Source organism: Colias croceus, chromosome 18 (assembly GCF_905220415.1).
Source record: "Colias croceus chromosome 18, ilColCroc2.1".
Taxonomy (NCBI): Eukaryota; Metazoa; Arthropoda; class Insecta; order Lepidoptera; family Pieridae; genus Colias; species Colias croceus.
This window is the reverse complement of record NC_059554.1, coordinates 7,725,424-7,749,226: the sequence shown is the minus strand read 5'-3', so window position 1 is coordinate 7,749,226 and position 23,803 is coordinate 7,725,424. Positions and strand designations below refer to the sequence as shown.

The 23,803-nt window shown below is 35.5% G+C and overlaps 1 protein-coding gene across 2 annotated transcripts in view; it reads right to left on the bottom strand.

The window, feature by feature from the left end:
* Positions 1–999: 999 nt before the first annotated feature.
* Positions 1,000–23,803, bottom strand: part of LOC123699783 (serine/threonine-protein phosphatase 2A 56 kDa regulatory subunit gamma isoform-like) — a 54,335-nt gene continuing 31,531 nt past the window's right edge. For both annotated transcript variants that reach the window (XM_045646812.1, XM_045646811.1), the window contains exons 3-11: positions 20,337–20,536; positions 18,127–18,330; positions 9,854–9,984; positions 8,534–8,651; positions 6,934–7,046; positions 6,288–6,450; positions 5,678–5,907; positions 5,026–5,155; positions 1,000–4,644 (exon numbers count right to left, since the gene is read on the bottom strand). In XM_045646812.1, the coding sequence (XP_045502768.1) occupies positions 4,492–4,644; positions 5,026–5,155; positions 5,678–5,907; positions 6,288–6,450; positions 6,934–7,046; positions 8,534–8,651; positions 9,854–9,984; positions 18,127–18,330; positions 20,337–20,536 (1,442 nt within the window). In that variant the 3' untranslated portion in view covers positions 1,000–4,491. The remainder of the gene's footprint in view (positions 4,645–5,025; positions 5,156–5,677; positions 5,908–6,287; positions 6,451–6,933; positions 7,047–8,533; positions 8,652–9,853; positions 9,985–18,126; positions 18,331–20,336; positions 20,537–23,803) is intronic.

Below are 23,803 nucleotides of genomic sequence, written 5' to 3'. Positions count from 1 at the left end.
TTGACCCACTTAAGGTCGTTTTAACGACGGATTTTTCTTTTATCTTATTATCCCGATAAAGATAGCCAGGATAAAAATATATTTCCTTACGTAAACTAACCGACTTCTTTACACACAATTTCAACCCATTTTAAACTGTCAGTTTTAATTCAAAATTTGTACACTTATGAGAGCCTCTCTACCGACCACCACACAGCACACGCACGCACTCACCGGGCTCGAGCGCGCGGTGCAGGCTGAGCTCGTACACGCCGGTGAGGCGGGCGGGTATGGTGACTTTACAATACTTTCATGAGCTATAATTTTTTTCGTGATAAATCTATACATATAATAAATCTGTAGAAGGGTCAATTCTGTACATTGAAAATATTGAAAAAATAAATAGTAGGGGGTGTTACTGGATCGATACCGAACCCAAATATGTGATTAAAAAAATTTTTGTCTGTCTGTCTGTATGTGAAGACATCACGTGAAAACTAACGGTTCGATTTCGATGAAACTTGGTATAATTATACCTTATTATCCTGGGCGTAAAATAGGATACTTTTTATCCTGGAAAAATACGTAGACAAAAATTAATCTTAATTTTTCAGTTTTATCCATAGACGTTGTTCTGTAGAACCGCGAACACACGTTTCGTATTATTATAGGCCTAGCCGTATTTGGGTCCAATAGATATATTTTATAAGATGTCATTGTCAGAGTTACTCAAAATGGAGAAATAAACCATCCACGCGAAGACCGACATCCGCGCGGACGGAGTCGCGGGCGGAAGCCAGTTTTTAATAAAATTTTCATTTTGAGGAAAAAATAAAATCTAATGGAAAAAATAAAAATAAAATGGAATCTATAGGTGCTTTATCTCTACGAAAGTCAACTCTGTAATAATTTATTTTCATATTACCACTAGTTTTTGTCACAAAATAAACCACTAGTTTTTGTAACAAAGAAAGTTGACGGGATTAATATTTGGTGAAGGAAGAAATAAAACTACAGAACTTATGCACAACTCTGTATTATAACGATAATCATAAGCACCTTACAATATGTCATTTGTTATAATACTTTGTTTTCAACAGTTACATTATCGTTATAAATATTTATACAAAAATTTATTACAATTTGTTGAACAGCGTTGCAAATTATCTTCTATCGGAGTCAGTCCATTCACACTCGCACTCAAGAGATCTGTTAACGTTTTACCGCGCGACTGTACCGGCGCTCCTTAAAAATATCCATACAAAATTGCACTCAACCGCTTTCCAGAAGCTTCCGCGGAATATAACTGCATATTAATAATTTACTCCTTAATTTAATTACGCTAATGGCCAGGTACAGTCACGCGGTAATCTTAATTTATACGTAAAATACGAATAACAATAAGGTAGTTGCTGGGCCGTTGATCAGGTGCCATGATTTATTTTACAGTCGTGACTTCCCTATGGACCTGTCATTACGTGTTACCGACGTTATTTTATTTGTAACATTGCAAACTATACATTGCTATTGTGCATCGCCAAACTAATTTGTTTAGTTCTATATTATGACGATAAAGAGATGACCCGAGAATAAACAATTACATAGATTAAATACAGATAAACAAAAGCATATATTAAGACTGACACATGATTGGATTTTACATTCACAATGTTACAACAAATTAACTTATAACTACATAGTACTTGCATTGGACAATTTCATATCGCTAACTATTATAAAGCCCTTGTGATATAAAACTTATAAATACTCCAAAGCTAAAATAAATACAGCAACAGTTGATTCTAAACAGTCATGCCTTAGTCCAAGTGTATAATTAGAAAATAAATACATTAAAATAGGTATTTTATACACAAAATCAGACTCGAGATTTCACACTTAACAAATAGCACAGATATTTAAGATAAGATAGAAAATTGTTTAATAACACTAATTATTTTGAAATTAAGACTAAAGCCTATTGATATCCACATAATTTTGAAAAAAAAATAATGAAACTGATTTGATAATCTACTAGGGGTGTGATTTAACCATAGGTTCCTAGAGAGTAAAAAAATTGTATAGTCATACGATATACATACCTTCATTATTGTATATTATAAATTATTGTATGTCTGGCAAATGCCAGAATTATTTTGTCAAGAAATGATTTCTAACTTAGTTTATACTTTTATTTTTTAAAGGTGAATACACGCAAATGTGAACACAGTAGAACATCAGTAGGCATTAATCTTTTAACTAGAGAAATAGTAAACATATTTATTACTGGGTGACTATCTACTTGATAAATTTATGCTATTTTAGATGTGGCGTATTGATATAAACTTTATTAATTTTGTTAAATATGATACTTATCTGTTCAACGGTTGATTTACTGATACTTAAAAATATTTGTATGATTTTTATATATTATATTATGTACTATTTTAATAGAGAATAATTGTGGATATGGTTTGGTGCTATAAAATATTACCCTATTTAATAATTTATTACTTTTTTCTGCAAAATGATAAAACATGTTTTCGATTAAATTTACAAAAATAAAAATACTTGCTCAAAAATAAATTATGGCAGATTTAAGAAATAAGTAAAAATAATTCATTGAATATTAATTCATATCAATTTTATAAAATCTGAAGACTGGTGTAATATTGGCACTATGAATATTATTATGTTACCAGCTTGGAATGTCAATTTTGAAAAAATTGCATTAAGTCAATAATGATTAATTACACATATTAATATAACTTCAGTCGCCAGCGACTAATTTTATTTTTTTTTTCAATAACAGTCTTTATGTAGTTTTTGTTGCAATAATTTTAATATTTCTTGTTGATAAAATTACTTTCTCGATTTTACATCAGAATAATGCTGTAAAAATTCATATTATTTTAAAATATGAATAAGTAGCTTGATATTTGATACAATTTTAATGAATAATGAAAAGCTATAAGATAATTTGGTAAAATACTTCAAAATTATACATATATCAATAGAGGTTACATGTATATTGAATTTTATGCCGGGTACAGACTGGTGAAACGTAACATGAAATATAACATTCTGCCTTTCATTGCATGTTCGCTGCAAGCGTGGACGCATAGCGCGCTCTTAACGCGCATTCACTACGAACCTCCCGTAGTCGTGTTCCTTGCCCCTTTGTGTTCGTCGAAAAGCCGACAAATCACGGATCGCTCCATTGCATGTTACATTGCATGTTACATTTCACCAGTCTGTACCCGGCATAATAAATTCAGAAGCTAAATGAATTAATGTACTGCCTGTGTAAATTATAATTGCATTGTATTCCCAAATAAAATCTATAACCTACTTAGATGCTAGACGTGTGTTCATTTCATTCATTCCAAAACCCCATACAATCTAACATCTGTTACAATAAATAAATTGTGATTACATTGACAACATTTATTATTATCTATTGTGTATGCATCTATAACATCTAAAATAAATATAATAAATTATCGCATAATATTTGTAGATAAAGCTTGTTTATTGTATACAATTTTAGCAACAATCAATTATTTTGAGATATAGAAAGAATCTGCGTGTGTTTGTTTTCATTGTATCCAAGTTTTAGACAACACATCCTACATTGTAATGTCATGTAGGTGAGTTACACTATAATTTGCCGGCAATGGAATAAGCACCACAGAGCAAACATTTATTTTAAACATCACTAGGACCCTTCTCAGGGCAGCTTTTGCATGGCTTGATTTCCTGAATAGGGATCTTCATTTCACCACAATATGTTCCTATAAAATAACAATACAGTCAAATACTGATCTTATGACGTTGACCCAATGACTCTTTATTGTTCCCTGGCACTGCCCAGTGTCCATGCTCTATAAACACCCACTTATCACTATAACATACAATAATACCAACAGAAAATTTTGCTTTTTTGGTTATTTAAACGATATAACGAACAGTACCTAATATGTATCAAAAACTCTTTGTAATTTCAGCCCATATACATTTCAATACAGTTCAACCACATCATCAACTCACCACCAATTTCACATTTACATTTTAACTGGTTTCATATATTTCATATTATGTTTAACATATACAATTCGTCCACGCGTTTCACTTGTGTCACGTATTTCACTTGTTCCAAATGTTAAACGCGTTCCACATGTCATACGTTCCATATGTCCCGCGTTATCCGCCAAACGCGGTCCACAGGTCCCGTATTCCACATGTCACGCGTTCCAAGTCTCACGTTCCACTTGTTCACATGTCCCACGATCAACACGTCACTTTTTCCCGTGCCACACGTCACGCGTCGCACACAAGTCCCGTATTCCACACACACGTTCTGCTTCACGTCACGCGTCCACACAGGTCCCGTAATCCACATGTCACTCGCTCCACACGTGCCACTTATTCTACACAGGTTTCACATTTTCCACGTGCCACATGTCACTCGTCCCACACGTGCCACGTGTCACCCGCCCCGTGCCACAAGCTACGCTAGCAGCGGTCGGCGTCGGGCGGCGTGCTGAGGTAAGGGTCAGCGCGCTTGTGCTCGACCAGCGCTTTGACTGTGGACGCGTCTGCGGGCAGGTCGGACTTCTTGCGGAGGAGGGGTTTCGACGCGTTGCTGTGGTTCTGGTTCTTTCGGGCCTGTGCGGATTGAGAGTTGAGTTGAGAATTTGGAATTGATAAATTTACATTTCAACATAAAATAAAAATGGTAATGTATAGATTTGAATTACGTTTTATAAACAAATTGGTATGAATTTGGCGGTGCTTTGTTATTTTTAAATCATGTATTGTTTTAAATCGGGTCTACGAATTTATAGTAGATAGTCGCTAAAAACGTCTCGACCTAAGATCTTAATTCAAATTTCTAGCTAAATAAAACTTAACAAAAATATTATATGTTATAGGAATAGGCTATCATAGTTTAGTTCTTCAATTTGAAAACAAAAAATTAAATGATAAGTTATCATTATAAGTAAAAGACGGTACGGTAAAAAAAAATAATTTTGATAGAATTCTCACCTCTTGCGCCAAGGTTTCCAGGTCAGCGTCAGGCTCATCACTATCGACGAGTTGGCTCGCCGGGTTTGCGGCCGCTACTGCTTCTAGCCGCTGCCATAATTCCTCTCGTTGCTGGAGACGTTCCCTCTCTCTGTGATAAAATATTTTATAGGTTTGAAGCGCGGTTACCGTTGAAACATTTTTTAAATCTTGAAGATGACTTATCAAAGCTTGTATCGTGAACGTATAATGATAAAAATACATAAAATATGACCATCATAAAAACACGTCAAATGGCACATGACCACACACATTCACATATAATTTCACACACCCAACTCACTAAAACATCAGACCAACTCACAACACATATGTCCAACTCACATCTGCTTCTCCCCAACTCACTTCAGCGTCTTCTGCTTGTATTGCTGCGTGCATTCGTCGAAAAGCTTCTAGTAAATCACACATGACCAACTCATTCACACATCAAACAAACTCACAACACATATGACCAACTCAGAAAGATGTAACCAACTCACTTCTGCTTCTGCTGCTTGTACTGTTGCGTGCATTCGTCGAAAATCTTCTAGTAAATCACACATGACCAACTCACTCACACATAAAACAAACTCAAAACACATATGACCAACTCCGAAAAATGTAACCAACTCACTTCTGCTTCTCCTGCTTGTACTGCTTCGTGCACTCGTCGAAGAGCTTCTGGTTCATCTCCATGAACAGCTTGAGCGCGTTGTACACGAGGCCATGTATCGTCTTGTTCCAGTGGCTTTTTGTGTTGCGGTATAGAGACGGGAACATTATTGGTAATATGTGCGTCGCGTTGTTCGATATTAGCGACATTATGTATTCGTTGTTCCAGTAGTATAGCGCTCGTTCCGCCACCTGGTGGAGCGGAGTTTTATTGTTAGTTGAGAGGGTAGATTTAATGACTTTTGATATTATCTTAGTTTATTTTGAAAACAGATGTGCAAATATAAAGATGTAAAACAAATAACTGAAAAAAAAAATTGGTTTAATCCTCTGGTATATTATTTTAACTGTTATTTAATTAAGTATGAATTTCTACAGTAGTAAATTCTAGTACTACTAACCTAACCTAACATTTTATTTACATGCAATATACATGATACAAAAAACATGTTTTAACAACACATCTTTGTAATCATTTATCACAAGCATCACAAATTTTATGACAATAGAAGAAGTAAGTACTAATTAATTCTAATGTAACTTTAAAATATAAATATATTTTTTACACTAACCTGAAAGTGCGGGCTCGACACACACTTGGCCAGCTGCCGGAACAGCGGGTCCATGACCTTCTGGAACTCGGCCGGTTCAATCACATCGAGAATCTCCTCCATCTCGTTGAGGAACATCACTTCCTTTGGGGAATGCGTCTTTGGCCAGTACTTTAGTAACGCTCTGCAATTTTTTATGTTAAATTATTGTGTTGTATGATATTTTATTGAAGATTTTTTTTGCTTTGTCGAATTCACATTTTAAATATCTATTTTTTTTTATTATCATCTGATAGGATTGGAGTTGTCTTAAATTTATTGATTTATATTTAAAAAAATAACAACGTTACACTCGCGACTCGCACGAATCTTACATGTTGCACAAAATGTGTATTCAAATCAAAACAAAGTTTGCAAAGCAGTCAGAGAATATTTCATTAGTATTTACTTAGGCTCAATAAGCTGACCTAATGTTACTGTGTACATCAAAAGTGGGATCTAAATTAAACAAATGTTATAAAAATCCCTATAAAAGTTGGAATATTGCATATTTCATACACAACAACAAGTTTAATGTACACAACACATTCAACCTCAAATAAACCAACCGTTTTTTCATTTCTTGCATTGCATACCTATCTTTTATCTTTTATTTTATGAAACTAACCTGACAACGGGCTGTGTGAGCGACGGGTCCTTCTCGAGGAACTGCACCACGCAGTACGTGAGCTGCGGGTGGTACACCGACAGTGATTTGGCTTTGTGCAACGGGAGTAATACCTGGGGGATATTAATATGAATCAATTAATATTAATCTTATATAAACCTGCAAAAGAACTATTTTGATATTTAGTGTTTTACGGCATACAAATGCTTTATAAATAAGTAGGTATACATTTTTATAAAATAGAAACAAGTGATAACTGCGTTAAAAACAACCGACTTCAAACTTGCACTTGCAAAATTTACAAATACCTACAGACAAAAATGCTCATAAAATAAAAACTACTGGGCCTATCCGAATAAAATTTTTATGGGACCAATTCGACACCATCCCGCATCGAACAAAAAAAGAATCACGTAAATCGGTTCAGAAACCTCGGAGTAATCGGTGTACATACGTAAAAAAAAAAAAAAAAAAAATATACCGGCCGAATTGATAACCTCCTCCTTTTTTTTTGAAGTCGGTTAAAAAATCAATAACCAGGCGGGATTCGAACCCGCGTCTTTTTATATTTATAAAGGACGATTATTATGGCGTGGTAACTTGTTTAGATTAGTTTTATATAATATTTTTTGGTTATCTCAGGTTACCCCATTGTTGTAAATTTGCATAATTCGAAAGTGATCAACGTGCAGATAAAGTAAATAAAGATTGAGCAGTGACAAACATCCAGCATTTGTTAAAGTATTCTATATCTTGTTTGTTTGAACTGTTGAAAACTCAAGAATCGTAGTAACTCAATAGAAGTAGTAAGAGATGAGTAAGAGTAATGTGGTCTTCTTTTCCTCTCTTTAATCGTCAAATATTACCTTGTATTATAGAGTTTGTTAGATCTTTATCATTTTAATTTTACTTTTCAGATATGTATCTTTGAGTAGTTCATTTTATGTATGTTGTCTCTGATGCTTATAAATAAATTCGCTCATAGCTTTACGTTCTTTTTCTGTTCACTATTAATTATTATTACATATTTTACAGCGAACATTTATTACGACACTGGATATATTATGTATATTAATAAACCTCCAGATCCTAATTAATATTTCCTTAAATCATAATTTATACTATAATAAACATCTATAATATAAAAATTAATCCCAAAATGTGTTGGTAAGCGCATAACTTTAGAACAGCTGAACCGATTTCTTTATTTTCTTTTTATTATATTCCTTGAAGTACGAGGATGGTTCTTACGTAGATAAAACGTGAATATGTACCACGGGCGAAGCCGGGGCGGACCGCTAGTTTCAAATAAAACAACAAAGCTGTTAGCAAATCAATTATTATTATTGATTTTGCAAACAGTACATCATCAAAATCTATTCAACCGTTTATTTCTCACTTATATACAGCACACAAGCTTTCCGCCCGCAGCTTCGCCCGCTTTTTCCAAAGAAAAACTCACATGCTAGCCTCCTAACTATCTCTAGCCACAAAAATCACATCATAAAATCGCCCCGTTGCGACGTGATAGAAATACAAACAAACACACAATCCACATAATATATGTATAAGTAATGATTAATACAATTAAAGTAATTACCCTTAATAAGAATTGTTTGTGTTCCTCCTTGAGCGGCAACGCGAAACCATTGATGATAGAACCTAGGATCTCTAGTAGCTCTGCGATACCATTGTGATGTTCTGTTTCATATATAAACCTGCAAATGATTATTTTGATAATTAGTACCTAATTGACGGCATTAAAATGCTTCACTACATAGTATAAAACAAAGTCGCTTTCTCTGTCCCTATGTCCCTTTGACATTGATAAAACCTTAAATAATCAGAATGTGCATTCACAATGTTTCTCTTTTTGATAAATAGTGAAAAAAATGTATTCGGTAAAGTTTGTTATTAATGATTTTACACTATTGGGTAACTTAAGAAGAGACTTCTATTTTTATGTCATTATAAAATTTACAGTAAACTTTTAGCTATTAGTAAATTTGTGGAATTATTGAGTATTGCAATACCATTGCAAACGACAAAATAGTACCTGCATTTTTTCAATCAATAAAATAATTCTAAATTCCCTGAGCAACCTACATTACCTACACTACCCACATCAATAATTTACGTGACAAACATACAGTAAAAACCTGCAGCTAGTTTTTACAGCTAGATCGAAATCTAGAATTCCATCGAACATGTCATTACCTTCACCGAGTCACGGAATACTATAATGACAACTGTTGTAGATTGTCAATATGGTATACTAGCTATCCGCCCGCTGCTTCGCCCGCGTTTTCAAAGAAAATCCCGCATAGTACCCGTTCCCGAGGGATTTCTGGGATAAAACTTTTTCTATATACGTGTTAATCCTAGTTCATCTCTATGTGTGCTAAATTTCATAGTAATCGGTTCAGTAGTATTTGCGTGAAAGAGTAACAAACATACACATACACATCCATCCTCACCATCTTTCGCATTTATAATATTAAGTAGGAAGGATAGTAGGATGACTTGGGAGCTAAAAGTTTATAGAAATTTTTAATTTTACCATTTTTAATAATTATTAATTCAATATATTTTGGGAAGATACAGGTGAAGGTGGGCTATTGTGTTATGCCAGTTAGGCCATCTTTTCATCTTTATAATAATGCAATGTTTATTGGTCTTTAAAGCTATAAGTTTAATCAATGTGACAGATAAGATGATCGAACCCGGGACATCTTATATATTTTGATCCTCAATTTAATAAATTTAGAACAACATTTCTTTACTACCATTGACTTAAAATAAATCTTACGTACCAAACGAAATTAACCTTAAAATAGACACAGACATAAACAAAGACAACAGAACACAACATACGGCACATTATTCCCATATAACAGCTGACACATAAACATCAACTTACTTATAGAATACGTTGTTAATCTGTTTCCTTATGTACGCGCGAAGAACTAGAAATTTTCCATATATCCTATGCAGTGTTGTCTTGAGGAAATCGCGCTCGCGCGGGTCTTCCGTGTCGAATAGCTCCAACAACTGTTGACAAAGAGATTTATCTATAGAATTATTAGTGATTTAACATGGTAGTGGTTATAATAAATAAATAAATATTATAGGACATTATTACACAAATCGACCTAGTCCCACAGTAAGCTCAATAATTAAGGCTTGTGTTATGGGTACTAGGCGACGATAAATATAATATTTAATAAATACATAATATATAGATAATAACACCCAGACCCAAGAACAAATAATTGAGTTCATCACACAAATATTTGCCTTGACCGGGGATCGAACCCGGGACCGTCGGCTCAGTAGGCACTAGGCAGTTACATTACCACTGCGCCAACCGCGTCGTCGTCTAATCCAATAATCCATTATGTATCAAATTTCGACAAAATATGTTCATAGCGATCTATGTTCCATTCATATATAAGCAGGCTATATTTTATGCGTTGGATTTGGAGCGGCTTTAGCACAGATCTGATCACATGAGTAAACAAACGTTATAAAGAAGTCTAATCGACGAAAGTCTGATTTAGTCGAACTGATTTTTTTTGTTAATATCTTTAATTTTTATGATATACTGCTGTTCCGACTCTTCGAAACAGTCTATAAGAGACAAGGGTACCTATTTACTGTTTCAGCATTTTTAAATTTTGTCACCAGAAATAGGGTATTTTTAATTAACCAATTGAATCATGAAGGATTGATCAATGAATTTAACATCGACTAGTAAACGATAGGTTATATCGTTAGAATTTCAAAATTGAGTATTATAGGTACCTACTCAAATATTAGACAAAAATAATATAATTTAAAATCCTTCTATTAATATAAAAATATGTCATATATATGCGATTTTGTGTCGTACCCATTAAGAATAATAACTGTACATCACAACTTTCTTATTTTAACGGTTTAAAGTAAACTGGGATATCGATAAGTCGCTCTAGGTTTGTGACGCATTAAGGTGTGTCTTGAGTGAAGACTAATTAACCAGAGAATATTCCATGCACTTACTATAATGGTTCTACCTACAGTTTTTATTTGTGTGATAAATTAGTGAAAGAACGCACTAGAATATGCGCGGTATAATAGTACATATATGTTGGGTCGATTTATTCCTATGAAAATATATGGTCGGATGAAGAAGATGTATTAAAAAGACGTGTGGCACTCGGGGACTGCCGCAGTAAAGCTATATTGCATAGCATTTTTGGAGTGGGAGTCGAGCATGCTTCGGCACGAATTGGGCCACGCTCGCACCGAGGAAGGTACCACACCCTCACAGAATATCGGCGCCATAGTGACAGTTTACTGTCGCGTTCCGTACGGTGAGTGAGGGGTCCGGAGGCCCACATCCCTTCCCATCCCCTACCCATCCTCTCCTACCCCATCCTCATTCCCTCTCATCCTCGCCCCTTTTACCTAACTTCTTCCAAATCCCTTTGTGGACAGCAACACATCCACTTCCCAGTGAAGTGGATGCTTATGGGCGGCGTGTATCGCTTAACACCAGGCGACGCGTCTGCTCGTTTGCTGTCCAATAGCATAAAAAAGCATTCCTTCAAGCCACACCTCCGACCCCGCCGGAGTGGGGAGCGTGAGGTTTTTTCGTTACGGAATTTCTCGATTCAAGGCCCGCGATAGAAGCTATGCAATAGCTTAAAACAATGATCAAAAATGGAACATTAGTAGAGTCAGGATAAATTATAAACTGTAAATTGTTAGCACAATGTTTTTATACAAATCCATAGTAAATATATAAACAACCATATTATGGATAAGAAATAGCAAGACTTATAATCATATTTATTTATTCATTGAAAGACAGAATCGTTTGGCGCGTGTCTCCAACATGTTAGATAGTTATACATATTCTTACGATACTAATAAATCTGAACTTGTTCAGATATTACGAGGGTATGTAATAAAGATTTCCAAGAAACTCACATAAATATATGAAAAATGGAGATAATATTTTCCTTTTTTGGGCAGTAGAACAACAATATATAACCGTCTTGACACATAGTGGTATATATTTATTACGCACAAAATAAGCCTCTAGATATCTAAAAGACAAGATTCCAAGGCGCCCTTGTAATTGAAGAACAAATAAGCCATTACAAGGCTTCATTCAGAATTCAAGAAGGTTTCGAGACATACATATAGTGTGTTTAAGTATTTCCTTAATTTACTGAACACCCGTGTATTAGGTAATCTTGGATTAACTTCGAAAGCCATGTTTGTGTTCAAGCTTGCAACTTAAAAGGAACCTCATTTATAAAACGGTAGGTATTACACCAGTTACATTAATTATAGCTCATAACATAAAATTATATAACACTAGATTTCCACCCGCAGCTTCGCCCGCGCATCAAAGAAAAACCCGCATAGTTCCCGTTCCCGGGGATTTCTGGGATTAAACCTATCCTATTTCACGTGGTAAAAAGTAGCCTATGTAAGGATATAAAAGAGAAAGGTCTCGGGTATCAAAATATCTCTATACCAAATTTCATGCAAATTGGTTCAGTAGTTAAGGCGTGATTGAGTAACAGACAGAGTTACTTTCGCATTTATAATATTAAAAGTTTAGATACATCGCCCATTTTTGCAAGTGACTACTATCAAGCTAATTTTCCGTTTGTAGCTTTATTTTGATGAGACGCCCAATAATTTCGTGTACGAAAGTCTCGATTGTGGTAGCTAACAGAGATAACAAGGATAAAAAATTTTGATTTGATGGTTCTCAAATATTTATTACTAACTGAATGAATTTTTTTTGTTCAATCTCAAGATAATTACCTAAATTATTCGAAAAAATATTTGTCCTACAAAATCTATGGTTTGTTCAAAGAGTCCCCCTTTCCAAAGTGTATTGATAACGAGGTCATCATAAATGATTACTAACAAGCTGATTTTTTTGTTTTCACTTAGTTAATGTTTATATAATTCAACAGACATATTGTCCTACAAATTGCGTAATAAATATTTGAGAACCATCAAATCAAAAAATTTTATCCTTGTTATCTCTGTTAGCTACCACAATCGAGAGTTTCGTACACTAAATTATTCGGTGTCTCATCAAAATAAAGCTACAAACGGAAAATCAGCTTGATAGTAGTCACTTGCAAAAATGGGCGATGTATCCTGAACTATATATTCGAGATAAAAGGGGGTGAAAAGTGGCTCGAAATGGTTCGTGTAAATATACACACGGCTGCTGCTCGCCAGTTCTCTTCGCTTGAACTCGGCTTGACACGCTGCCGCGTGTCTAGATCATGGATTATATGAACAAAAAATAAATTAAATTACAATTTATAAATAACAATAATTGATTGCTAGTAGTAAAAAACATTCAAATAAGTATTTGAAAATGTTCTTGAAGACTCAACTGAAGCTTCAGCCTTCAAGTGTGTTTTATGATATAACTAGCACCGCCCGCGGCTTCGCCCGCTTTGTCTAAAACCTAATAAATTATATAGTAAAACCTTCCTCTTGAATCACTCTATCTATTAAAATAAACCGCATCAAAATCCGTTGCGTAGTTTTAAAGATTTAAGCATACAAAGGGACATAGGGACAGAGAAAGCGACTTTGTTTTATACTATGTAGTGATTAATGTAACACTGGTTGACGCTGATGTTATATATGTAACTTAGTCCAAGTAGTATAACATAAAAAGCCCCATATGTTGTCCCAAAAGATCATTTCAGAAGATCAGGAATAATCCAAGGGCCGCGTGGAATGTTATCAAGGAGCTGTCAGGAATTAAAACAAGGGAGTCTTATGCAAGTAATTTACTGAATCGGTTCACCTGTAAAAAGTCATCTGTCAATGCCGTCAATAATTATTTTGCTAATGTGGGTAAAGATATGGCTTATAAAATTATTCACAGTACTCGGAGTGCTTCCTCAAATTATTGTAATACCCCTGAGGCTTTTCCACACAACTCTTCTCAATCTTCTATAAATTCGATGGTACTACTGAGTATCGACAATGATGAAATCCATAAAATTATTTGCAATCTTAAAGACAAATGTGCTGTTGGCTGGGATGGGATACCCACGTCTGTCCTTAAATCGGCGAGGCATATACTCGTTCCTATTCTCTGTTACGTTTTTAACCTTTCCATCTCAAAAGGCATTTTTCCTACTGTATTTAAGAGAGCTGTTGTCCACCCGATCTTCAAGAGTGGAGATAGAGATGGTGTCTCTAATTACCGCCCAATATCTGTGCTTTCAGCTATTTCTAAAATCTTCGAAAAAGTCTTAAATAATAGGCTCCTTACTTTTCTTAACACCAATAATTTACTATCAAAAAATCAATTCGGTTTTAGACGTGGCCTATCCACGGAAGATGCTCTGTTGTCTTTGACCAATAGCATAATAAATAATTTTGAAGAACAAACGAAATCTGTTACTCTTTTTTTAGACCTCTCTAAAGCATTCGACACTGTCTCTATCTCTATTCTTATATCTAAATTGGAACGCTGTGGTATTCGTGGCTCTGTTCTGGATATTTTTGGTAGTTATCTTTCTGAACGTACGCAGTGTGTAGTTATTGATGATATTGTTAGTGAGCTTGAACCAGTTACTTTTGGCGTACCACAGGGCAGCGTCTTAGGACCTACCCTGTTTCTAATTTACATAAATGATCTGTGTAATTTGTCTCTTAACAACTGTAAAATAATTTCTTATGCCGATGATACTGCTTTGATTATCCATGCCCGAACTTGGGAGGAGGTTCGTAATGTTGCTGAAAATGCTCTAAAGATTGTTCAAGACTGGCTTCGACAAAACCTCCTCACGCTTAATATTGTTAAAAGTAAATACATAACTTTTGCCCCCAAACTTTCTTCCCTGCCTCCCTCAAGTTTTAACATATCCGTACATGATTGTCTCAAGAGCGACCCTAGTGATCAATGCAATTGTATAAGTCTTGAAAGAGCCACTAGCTTGAGATATCTGGGCGTCACAATCGATCAAATGTTCTCGTGGAAGCAGCAGATCGATACTGTATGCTCTAAAATCAGAAAATTAACATTTGTGTTTAAACGCCTCAGAGGAGTCCTTGATATCTGTTACCTAAAAACTGTTTACTATGCATTGATTCAGTCTGTTACCTCTTACTGTATAACATCCTGGGGAGGCTGTGTCAAATCTTTGATGATAAGACTGGAACGAGCCCAACGGGCTGTCCTCAAAGTTCTCGTTAACAAACCTCTCCGCTATCCGACCAGCGAATTATATGCTCTTTGCCAAGTTCCCACCGTAAGACAATTGTTTATTCTCAAAGTTGTTCTGAGGAAGCACTCAGACACTGTGTATGACTTGGACTTTATAAATACTAGGCGCAGAAACGACAGAGTATGCGTTATTAAATATCGCAGAACAGCAATAGCTAGTCGCCACTATCTTTTCATAAGTTCGTTAATCTACAATAAAATTAATCAAGTCCTCAATATTTACCCACTCTGTCATTATAAGCTAAAAACCATACTCCTAAATTGGCTTCTATCCCTCTCGTATGATGAAACTGAACTAATTATTAAAACCACCATCTAAACTTCTACATTTCTCACTCAACCTCACAAACTCACATAATCTCACTCTCGCATACTCACACACATAACATTCACACACTCTCTCACAAACACATACCTGCACATTTTTGTCTTTTTAATTTTGTATAAGTAAATCGTCTTACTTACTTTTATAATTACTTTGTGTTTCTGTTTTGGAGATATGAATGTTAAAATTTGATTAGTGGAACTACTAATGTTTGGAGGCGGGCGTTGGCACCTGTGCCGCAGCTTATTTAAGCTTTTATGGGTGCCATCGTGCATAAAGTTTTTGTAATGCGTTGTTGTGTTCCAAATAAACAATTTTGATTTTTTGATTTTTTTTTGATTTACCACGCAACAGATTCCATGACAAAAATTTACAAAATTACCCTACTTCTAAAATTCTCATAGCCACGGCACAGAATAATAACTAGTAGCTAGCCACGGCAAGGTAATTTATGAACACTATTCACATTAAATTATTGATGGCAAAATCTGAACCTTTTTATTGTATATGTATTCTTTTGGGAGTGTTCAATAATTAACCACCATTTGGTCCACAATTGACCACATGTTGCTTCTGCAAAGAATATTAAAAGTGAAGTAAGGGGCAGATGCATTATACATCTGTTCCACTGATCGATTTTCTTTAGGAACAAGTAGGTGATCAGCCTTCTGTGTTCTGACAGACGGAGACATTTTTTTTTCTTCGTCTCCACCGGGAATCGAACCCAGGACACTCGGTTCTACGCTCACGCGTCAACCACTGTACCAAAGTATTATATATAGGTATTAACTGCTAGTTAATTTCTAGTTTAGCAATTAAAGAAACATACATAATATATATATAACACTCGCATAAGACATCAGAACAGAACTGATCAGAGCAGAACTTATAAAAACTGCTGACATACAAATTTGTACGTAAGTAAGTCTCTCTCAAATAACATTTTTATAAACATACATGTACAAAGGTAATAAAAGGAAGATTCTCGTATAATCATAAATCGTTGAACAGAGTGAACAGACACACGTTCAATAATTCGATTCGGTCAAGGGCGAATCTCAACCGAATATCGATTTATCGATCGCTAGCGAATGTGGTGGAATCGTTAATTGACTTATGAAAGCAGAAAGCTTGTATAAATGGTAATGTACTCTAGGAAGAGCGAGATGTTCTAACACAAGCATTTAAATGCTTAAAAGGATGTCTCAATGACTGATATATTTGTAAACATATCTGTTACTGAATAAATATTTTTGATTTTGATTTTGAGCTTGATACATTTCAAGTGTTAGTGTTAATTAAAGCTGTGTCTTCATAGCTTAAGCTTCACGTGTAGTTTTATGTTGATTAGTTTTTCTTTCAAAGGTTTAGCAAAGCCGTATTTTAAGCGTAGCAAAAGTAAATAAGATACCGTAGCGTAGATATTTCATTATTTTGTTAAAATAATATGTAATTCATTGATAGAAAAAAACGTTAGAGAAGATAAAGAACGAGGAAAAAGTTATTAAATTATCACCTATCTAAAAAACAATGCACAAATATAGATTTACAATAATCCCAAAAAAAGACATTTAATTTGAAACTAAATAAATAATATTCTATTCGTACTGCTGTTTATAAGAAATGCTTTACGCGACGCGATCCTGAGAGAGTTCATTACGTAGTATTTAGGTCAAAATATACGCTATTATTATAAGAAGTCGTTTATTATAATACCGCGTACCTGAACAAAAACAACAAAAATGCTTTGTTTTCTTTTACATTTTTTATGCACCTGAGAATAAAATAACCCACATACTAAATGGGCATGTATAAAACAATAAGCTGTTTTCGTGTTCGGGAGACCTTTAAAAACAAAAGACTCTTCATTGCAATTTGTGCGATTATATGTACTCACCTAATTTTAATTAATCTGTTTCAAAAAACAAAACTGTTCAATATAATTAGGAACATTTTTCTTTGTTGTCACGACGGATATAAGAGAGCCATTTTGTATGGAAAATCCTTAGGAATTCTATATTTATTCAAACAATGGCGAACTATTGACTTATGTGGTATTTAAGTGTTAATACTAACGCTCATAATATTCACGCAGAAAAAGTCAGTGTAAAACAAACTTTATGTGCATGTCGATAAGGTTTCTAATTACTTCTTACGCATAAAGGTATTTAAATACGAGGAAAAATTAACAGAGCCACGCTACATAAGCGGTCAATAAAATTGACAATCATTGTTTTTCCTGTTCATTAATATCCGGTCATTTACATTCAAACTATCTGTATAATCTCTTAATAAGTTGGTAATAACACGGTTTCCTTCAATATCTTGAAATAATCTTCTTCAGACAAATATTATAAAAACGATAAGGCAATTGCGTAAATACAATTTACCTAATACTTAACCATTACATAAACACCAATTCTTTTTTTACACACCAATTCTTTTAATAATCCACATCTTGTGGCGACAATTACGATTTCTTTATCCATAGTAGCAAATAGACATTGATTTTACTCATTCTAGATCGTTCTCAAAAACCAACTCGGCATTATGCGGATAATTGAGAAGTTATAGGGTAGGAATTATTCAATTATCTCACCTGCAGCACAAACTTCTGATCGATATACTTCTTGGCTATATTGGGCTGGAAGTCCGGCGACTCTAGGAGCCTTAGGAACAGCTCGTACACAAGCTGCAGGTGCGGCCAAGCGGCCTCTAGTGTGGGCTCGTCTTCTTCTGGGTCGAACTCCGCACCATTGGGGTTTGATGATGGTGGTAACGTCCGGAATAGATTTATGGCGAACTGTGGACAAAATGGAACATGAAATCTATGTGCTATATTTATGTATAATCTTTTGTTTAGTTGTGAAGTTTGCAATTCTAAGATTATTGAGATACAAAGAAAAACTTGTATTTAGGTTACTTTAAAACGTTTAACCCAACGAACAGATCCAACGATTTCATAGACATAATGTCCAAATATTTCAATATCTTTCAGAATTATCTCAAGAAAGTTTTAGCCTCAACAAGGTTATCTTAATATCAGCTTGACATTAACAAAACACAAGTGGATGAAAATCTATAATTTCATAATACATATCCCCTTGCTAACCGCAAGTGTCACCTTGCTAATCCGCTACGTATTCGTAGCTTTGTTTCAATACATGTGTTACTTTTAGGTCAATGTCAATGTCGTTTCTGTATACATTTATGTTTATGCTATTCATTATCTGAGAAAACATTTGCAGAAAAACACAAATGAAGCTAAAAGTCTTACTATAAATATGTTTCATGCAAGATCTGGCAGACGTTTGACAAAGAATGGAGTAATTTCGACATGCTTTACGTTTTGGCAAGAATAAAAGGGATTAGATGGAAAATCTTAATATATGTATATAAATCTCGTGTCACAATGTTTGTCCTCAATGGACTCCAAAACCATTTAACCGATTATAATAAAATTCGCACACCATGTGCAGTTCGATCCAACTTGAGAGATAGGATAGTTTAAATCTCAAATCGTTTTAGAGAAAGCGGGCGAAGCCGCGGGCGGTAAGCTAGTACGATTATAAATACATTGACATTAGCGTACTTCACTTGTACACTTTTATGAAGGCACTATTGAAGGTTAATGTTTATTTAATCGCAATGCGACAATTTGTTCTAGTTCACTTGATCGTTTTACAACCTGGCGACGTAAACGGGTTAAGTTCAAATGTAACTATGTCAGTATACAACTGCATTTATTACCTCGAAACAAAAAAGCAACGCGTGTAAGTAAATTTTCCAATTAAAAATTTTTAGTATCCTACATCGCATCATGGTGAAGTATGGTTTTACTCTATAAGTTAAGGACAATATGTATTTTGCATAATACATATTGGCTTAACTCATAACTCATAGTAAGTGATTATTTTAGATCTTTTATCGTACATCGTCGTAAACCGTGGAATCACGAGTTGTAACCTTGCCAAGACACAAAGCAATTGTATTTGCGAAAATATTCAATGTTAATATCTTCAATTTATGGCATATTCATAAATGTTTTGCTGTACTCTATAGAAGACAATATTCAAGCAAAAAGGCAGTTACAGTGACGTTATAGAAGCAGCTCTATACACGTAAAGGTACATTCATTATTCAATTAACTTTGAACAGCGACAGCCTCATCTCCATATTATAGGTACCAATAACAGTTCAAAGGCAACCCTTAGACATTCTCAATAGCAATTATTACGACGTAGAGAACATTTGAGAGCTAGAGACTGGAAGTTTAAACAGAAGACAGTTATATAGAAGTAAATAGTAGCATATTTTCATAGGATTTGGAATATATTGATCAATGTTGACTCTGATATGACTATTTGACTTACCTGGAATCAAAACGAGATAAGATAATGGTCAATTACTGTACACTTTCTATTTGAGATTAGACATAATTATAACCGCTTCTGTTACTGATTTCATTGTGATGAAAACCAAATCAGTAAATTATTTAAGTAATTCAACGATATTCCAAAATCAACGGAATTGAATCATATTCCAAACTATAGCCACAGCTCTATCATTCAAATATGAAACATCAGCAGTGAGTAACAAATTATTAAATATATTATGTCCAAAGCTTTATAACATTTTAAACCTTCTCCATACCTACTTTTAAGTATATTACTGAATCATCCGAACTTGTCTATATGTGAATAGTAATGACGAAGTCTAACAGAAGGCAACATTGCCACAACTTCTTTACGAAGCCTAAGATATATATTAGATAGATAATACCTTCACCTAAATCTACCGAAAACTCACCATATTAACAGCCTCCGGGTATATAGCCTCGGTGATGACGCCGCGCTGTGACGTCACATACTCGACCATCTCGAGCAGCGCGGCCCGCTTCACCTCCTTCCACTTGAGGTCCGACAGCGGCTCCTCCGCGAAGTCGAACAGCAGGCAACATTGCCGCAACTTCTGCACGAATAGCTGTTCGCGCTCTGCTGCCGGTGTGTCTGGTGGTAGAGAGGAGAGTAAATGAATTGTCCAAATAAAGTAAAATGTATATACGTAAATGTATTTAGACGCTGAATAATGCTGACCAGCATTGGACTAAAATATAGTTTTCATACTTTATCAAAAAATTGATAAACCAACTAGTATTCGATAGGCAGTTGTTGTTTGCTTTACAATAAGGATTTGATTTCGTACAAACCTCTCCTACAGACTTTCCTAAAAAACCGTCATCAGTTCCGGCAGCTTTAAATGATTCACGAACAAATAGAATGAACCTCTTATCTACATTGAGTTTTTATGTTTGCTTATAGAAAGACTTACAAAACAACTATTCGCGTGTTAACTATTAGTTGTTTTCGCTTTTCATGCCATATAAACACTCACCCCCTGCAGAGGCAGTTAACAACATTGTACTGTGACTTACTGTCAAGTAATGTGTTATATATATTTTAGTAATCTTGTAATATTATTTCATAATGTAATAGGTACTGCCATCTCAGGCTCCAATTAAAATGTCATGTTACCAATCCATATGTACCATCTTACATAGGTTGTTATCGTCCACACATAAACTGTCCATAAACACTGCTAGGGTGTATAGTGTATAATGTATAGCATTAAAGATAACTCACCCTGTTTTAAATTAAATAATGCAGTTTACAATAAAAGTGTTTTCTTTTAAGCTACTGCAATTTCATCAAGAATTTGTCTAATTCACGTTGTTTCTACAATAAAAGGCTAACGAATAAGAACAGTGACAAAATTCAGGGCACGCACGAGCGGTCTTATTTAATTAGCAACAATTAGAGGGATAGATAGGACAGATGGCGTTCAAGAAATAATAGTATAAAGGTTATTACCAATTAATTCTAGTTTTGGGTAGATTGGAGTTGGGTTGGTTGGAGGGAACGCTTTTTCTACATCACACAAGAGAACTCTATCGTCACTTACTTTCATAACGCAATTAATCATAATACATTTTTTATCGATTATGGTAGCTAAAAGAAAGTACATACTGGTATTTTGTATATTATCATCTTTTAACCTATGATTGACAAATGAATATTTTGTTTAGCTTTGTTTATAGACCGTTAGAACTACAACAATGCAATACAACGATCTTACAATTTTATACTTATTCTTTCCCATGCCGTGTTTAAAGTCAATAAACACAATTAAATGCGTCGAAATTAATAAGATTCAAACAGTATCATATTATATGCCGGTGAAATCGTCAGTTGCCAGTTAATCGAAATACGATTGTAGCAAAAAAGAATTATTTATAGTATATACCCATAGTAAAAAGTAATTTTCAGTTGGGTATTGTTTAAAAGGCTTGGAGTAAATGTTTTCATTGTGTTTTATTCAGCCATAAATGTGACAGGCTATTAAAGTTCGCGCAGCAGGCGATCGGGCCCCCTGCGAGCATTTAGGCTTCTGAGTTTCTTTGAAACAATTGATGATATTCAGGAAAATAAGGAAAGTTTGCTAGTGAATGCTATACCTTGTGTGAATCATATAATATACTAGCTTACCGCCCGCGGCTTCGCCCGCTTTCTCTAAAACGATTTGAAATTTAAACTATCCTATCTCTCAAGTTGGATCCAACTGCACATGGTGTGCGAATTTTATTATAATCGGTTATGTGGTTTAGGAGTCCATTGAAGACAAACATTGTGACACGAGATTTATATATATTAGAAGATGAGAAACTAATAACGGCTGCTATAGCTACTTATAACAAAAGGATTAGAGGAATTAGTAATGTAAAAATCATATTGATTTATCAGGAAATAGAACTAAAACGATTATGTATTTTGTATTGTTTGAGCAAATGTAATGATAAATAAGTATTTCTTTATATCGCTTTTTATTTAAAGGATTTGTATGCAACCAACCACCTTGTAAAAAATCATTCACGACCTCGCTTTATACCATTAGATATTTATGCTTAGTGTGAAATTAACCCGACTGACCGAGCGAGCGTGACTGTTCCCAATGCTTAACGATTAATTGAGATAGCAGTTATTGATTCCCCATGGTGTACAAACATATTTACATATAGACACAGCGGCTGCCGGTCGCCACCGGGTCGATATATTTCTGCGGCCTTTTCGCCATTTGCTTACTTGTAGCGACATTAACAGACGTTAAGTGCTTAGGGACACTCGACGTACATAATTCAAGGTTGCGTTGAGGCGTGGGCGGTGCTTAGCAATGGACAATTTTCACATTGAACTACTTATTCAACGTGTCGATGTCAATAACACAATTGTCGTATTGACGTCCATAATTAAGGCGTATGTAGAAAGGCATCAGCGAGCATAAACACGTTTGATTTATTACTTAGCCTCGCTATTGTATTGAAAACGAACCTTTCAGCAGCGCTAGCTGCACCATTAAGCTCTCTTTATCTCCATTAGCAGCGGGTGCCGGTTTCTCCGGCGACACGACCGCCGGGGCGGTAGTAGTGGGAGGCGTAGTCGTAACAGGTATCGGGGGTGGCGGCGACCGCGCGTCAGGCGGCGAGGGCGCCTTGGGCGCCTGGCCCTCCATACCGAAAAGGGCGAAGCGGAACGCACGAGCAACGTCCGTCACGCTCTCCGAGCGCTTCGTCTGGCTGGCGACCAGGTCCAGGCCGGAATGGAACGAGGGGGACTTGGGTATACCAAGTGGCGAGACTGCACGGCGCGGTTTCGCGTCAGTGGCGGCGAACATAGCGCGGGAGGGCGCGCGGACAGTGGGCCCGGCGTGGACCATCGCAAGCGGCGGCCGGCAGCGGCATCCGAACGGGTGCCGGCGGCGCCGGACCGGGGCGAGTTGCGGGGGCGGCCGGACTGCCGCGCCGCGCGCAAACAGCCGCCGCCGCGCCGCGCCGCTGCGCGCGCACCACGCCCCTCGCACCGCAATCATTATGCCACGCTTCTGTGCCGTCTACTTCTTATCATTCATATCGCGCAAGGATCTGTGACATAATACTATTCCGAAATTCAATCTAGGCAATACGGAAATTAATGAACCCAATTCTACCAGGGCCTCTCACACTCTACGATTCTATCATAAGAGAGATTGTAATTATAAAATTATGACTTTTTGATAAATACAGGACTCTGAATCACACATCACTCTAAGAGTCACATAGTCAAAAGAAATTTAAAGTTGTAGAAATGCACAACTCTTATTTTAACGACGTACTTATTAATCATTGCTAAATTATGGCATGGCATACCTACATGTCAGAACGCCGGATATCAGGTCGATTGTAA